The sequence below is a fragment of the Sinocyclocheilus rhinocerous genome, unplaced genomic scaffold (genome assembly GCF_001515625.1).
Source record: "Sinocyclocheilus rhinocerous isolate Xijiao unplaced genomic scaffold, SAMN03320098_v1.1 scaffold600, whole genome shotgun sequence".
Lineage (NCBI taxonomy): Eukaryota > Metazoa > Chordata > Actinopteri > Cypriniformes > Cyprinidae > Sinocyclocheilus > Sinocyclocheilus rhinocerous.
Window position 1 is genome coordinate 531,765 of NW_015653464.1, and position 3,181 is coordinate 534,945.

Here is a 3,181-nt window from a genome sequence, read left to right on the forward strand (position 1 = left end):
AAAAAAAAAAATGCAAACACAGTCACTCCACAAACTAACTCAACGAACATGGAAAACACTGATAAATGGACCGACATCAAAGTCCAGGGACTCCTTCATCCTCCAGATGTTGAAGTTGTTGAATGCAGCACTTAAATTATGTTGCTGTCGGCCAGCTTACGTCACTTCAGAGTTCCTACTGGCAATGTGAATGCAACCAGAAAAATGGCCCAAGGGGAAAATTTAATTCTCGGGGGACCAACTAAGTGAGATGGTCCTCACTGCAGAACACAAGATCCAGGGGGTGTGGTTGGATCCAGATCCAACTCCTCCCACCTTACATATACCTAAACCTACCCGTCTCCACCCCCTGATCCCTAAATCCACCCATTTCCACCCCTAAACCTACCCATCTCCACTCCCTAGATGTGGATCCAACCACGCCCCCTGGATCTTGTGTTCTGAAGTGAGGGGCTACTGACCTAAGTGGCTACTTCTTATAATGAGTTCCTTTAACCACCCGGTGCAAAAGCCCCTAATAAGAGTTTAGTAAACTGGCTAATATTTTAAACCTAGGTTTTTAGTATCAGTTGAGTTACCTGGTTCTCCGGTTTTTCCAGGTGGTCCGGGAGGTCCTACTTGACCAGGCTGCCCAGGAAAGCCAAATGTTCCTGGAGGTCCAGGTGTTCCTATCTCTCCTTGAAGACCTGAAGGGCCACTTTCACCCTTAAGGCCAATCATACCCGGCATTCCCTCAACACCTGTGTGACATTGCATCCTTTAGTGAGTCTCTAGAACAACGGATTCATCTTAATCATAGACAGACTGTCACTTCTGAGCTTCTGGGTGGAGAAGCGGCATAAAGATGCAAGATGCATGTGGTGGCATAAATGTTTAAATAGGATTTACAATCACAGAAAAAAATACGCATATCCAAAAAAAAAAATAAATAAATAAAATCAAATACAAATAAAATAATAATAACAATAGACCATAGATTGTATTTGTTTTACTGACACTCTCAAAGCATTTTTTTAAACTATGACCCTTATATGCAATAGGAAGAAACTGGAAAATAAATGTTTGCCAAGACAAACTTTGAAACTTGCCTGAAAGTTTTACAAAGACTGCTGGCTCTATAGATTCAGCATATATCCATCACTATGGGTTTGACAGGTGAGTTTCTCACCTTGGTGTCCTTGAAGTCCTGGATCTCCTGGAAGACCAATGACACCCCTCTGTCCAGGCAGTCCTGGGTCTCCAGCGGCGCCAGGAGAAGCTCCAAAAACTTCACCATGTTCACCCTTTTCCCCTAAAAAACCATCCAAACCTGGTTTACCAGAAAGGCCTGGAGCTCCTTCCACACCTTTGGTGCCATGATATCCTAAGTCACCCCGAGGTCCAACAAAACCTATGTAGTCGAAATCAAATTATCAGAGCTGAGAAAAGGAGACAGACAGAAGTATACATAAGAATGATTAAATAAAATGTAAAGAAACGCACAGGCCTCCCAATGCTTACCTCTTGGCCCCGGTGGGCCTCCTCTTCCTGTTAAACCTTTCTCTCCTTTGGCTCCAGGTTCTCCAAAAAGACCTGGTGAGCCTTTAGCACCTTGCAGTCCTATAACATACAAATATGGGCAGCCATAATGTAACCAGAAATAAATTAATTACTAGATATTTTACAATAATAAAAATTACTAGATATTTTACAATAATACAATTTTACAATAATACATCCATTACCAGGAAATCCATCTAGCCCTGGAAGTCCAGGCTGCCCTCTCTCTCCAGGTGGCCCGGGATCACCAATACATTCCACTATAATAAGATTAACACGATGGAACACACAAAAACACAATTTAAAAGCTTTAAATATTGCATCAAAATCATGTTTAATCTACAATTTTGCTTTGTATGGAGCAAACTGAAATAACACATACTAGAACCAGAAATCTGTTATGTTCTTAATAATAAAATAGACATCACACCTAACGCTGAAGTTTTAATAGAGTCTGTGAATTAAGCAGTTCAGGCTAAGTTACTTGCTGAAGTGCTATGATAATCTAACTAGAGGAGTAAGTAAGTAAGTAACTTGGTTTGAAAAAGCCTAGGCAGAAAGTTTGAAGTTTTAACAACTTTAAGTTTGAAGGTTTTACATTTGAAATATTTTGTTTTAGTTTAATAGTTTTCAAAGCAAGAATGTTTGATAGATAAAAACCAGCTAAAACCAGCAGATTTAGCACCCCCAAAAGTTAACCAGCTAAAACCAGCTGATTCAGTAAAAAACAAAAATCAACTAAAAACCAGCCGATTTAGCAAAAAAGTCAATCGATTAGAAACAATTTCTGAAATTAATCGCGATTAATCCCACCTAACATTAAAGTTTTTAAAATTACTTTTACATTGCAATAATTTCATATTCAATCTTTAAATTAATATAGAAACAACATAAAGACAGTATATTTTTAATATTTGTATAATGGCATCTTTTTTTTATGACTGAAGGCCAGAATCACTGATACCAATTCAACTGATGTCTCTATGAAATAGTTTTTTTCTCCTAATATTTAACCATTGATCATAGCCATTCAACATTACAAGAGCTGTCAATTTTAACATTTATTAGACTACTTAAATTTTAAGTGAACTTAAAACAATCTTCACATAAACCCATTATAATAAATGTCATATTTACCTGTGCCCTTCAGCAAGTAGGAAATATACAGAAATTGAATAAAGTTATCAAACACTAAATTCTAAATTAAATGTGACCCTGGAGCACAAAACCAGTCATAAGTAGAATGGGTATAATTGTAGCAATAGCCAACAATACATTGTATGGGTCAAAATGATCAATATTTCTTTTATACCAAAAATCATTAAGATATTAAGTAAAGATCATGATTCATGTTCCATGAAGATATGTTGTAAATTTCCTACCGTAAATATAACAAAACTTAATTTTTGATTAGTAATATGCATTGCTAAGAACTTAATTTGGACAACTTTAAAGGCAATTTTCTCAATATTTTATTTTTTTTTTTTGCACCCTGAGATTCCAGATTTTTAAATAGTTGTATCTCAGCCAAATATTGTCCTATCCTAACAAACAATCCATCAATGGAGAGCTTATTTATTCAGCTTTCAGATGATGCATAAATCTCAATTTCACAAAATTGACCCTTATGACTGGTTTTGTG

At 36.7% G+C, this 3,181-nt stretch overlaps 1 protein-coding gene across 1 annotated transcript in view; it reads right to left on the reverse strand.

The window, feature by feature from the left end:
* LOC107715897 (collagen alpha-2(IV) chain-like) overlaps positions 1–3,181 on the reverse strand; it is an 18,162-nt gene that overhangs the window by 4,862 nt on the left and 10,119 nt on the right. The window contains exons 16-19 of the mRNA XM_016522152.1: positions 1,725–1,799; positions 1,501–1,599; positions 1,169–1,390; positions 579–740 (exon numbers count right to left, since the gene is read on the reverse strand). Of these exons, the coding sequence (XP_016377638.1) occupies positions 579–740; positions 1,169–1,390; positions 1,501–1,599; positions 1,725–1,799 (558 nt within the window). The remainder of the gene's footprint in view (positions 1–578; positions 741–1,168; positions 1,391–1,500; positions 1,600–1,724; positions 1,800–3,181) is intronic.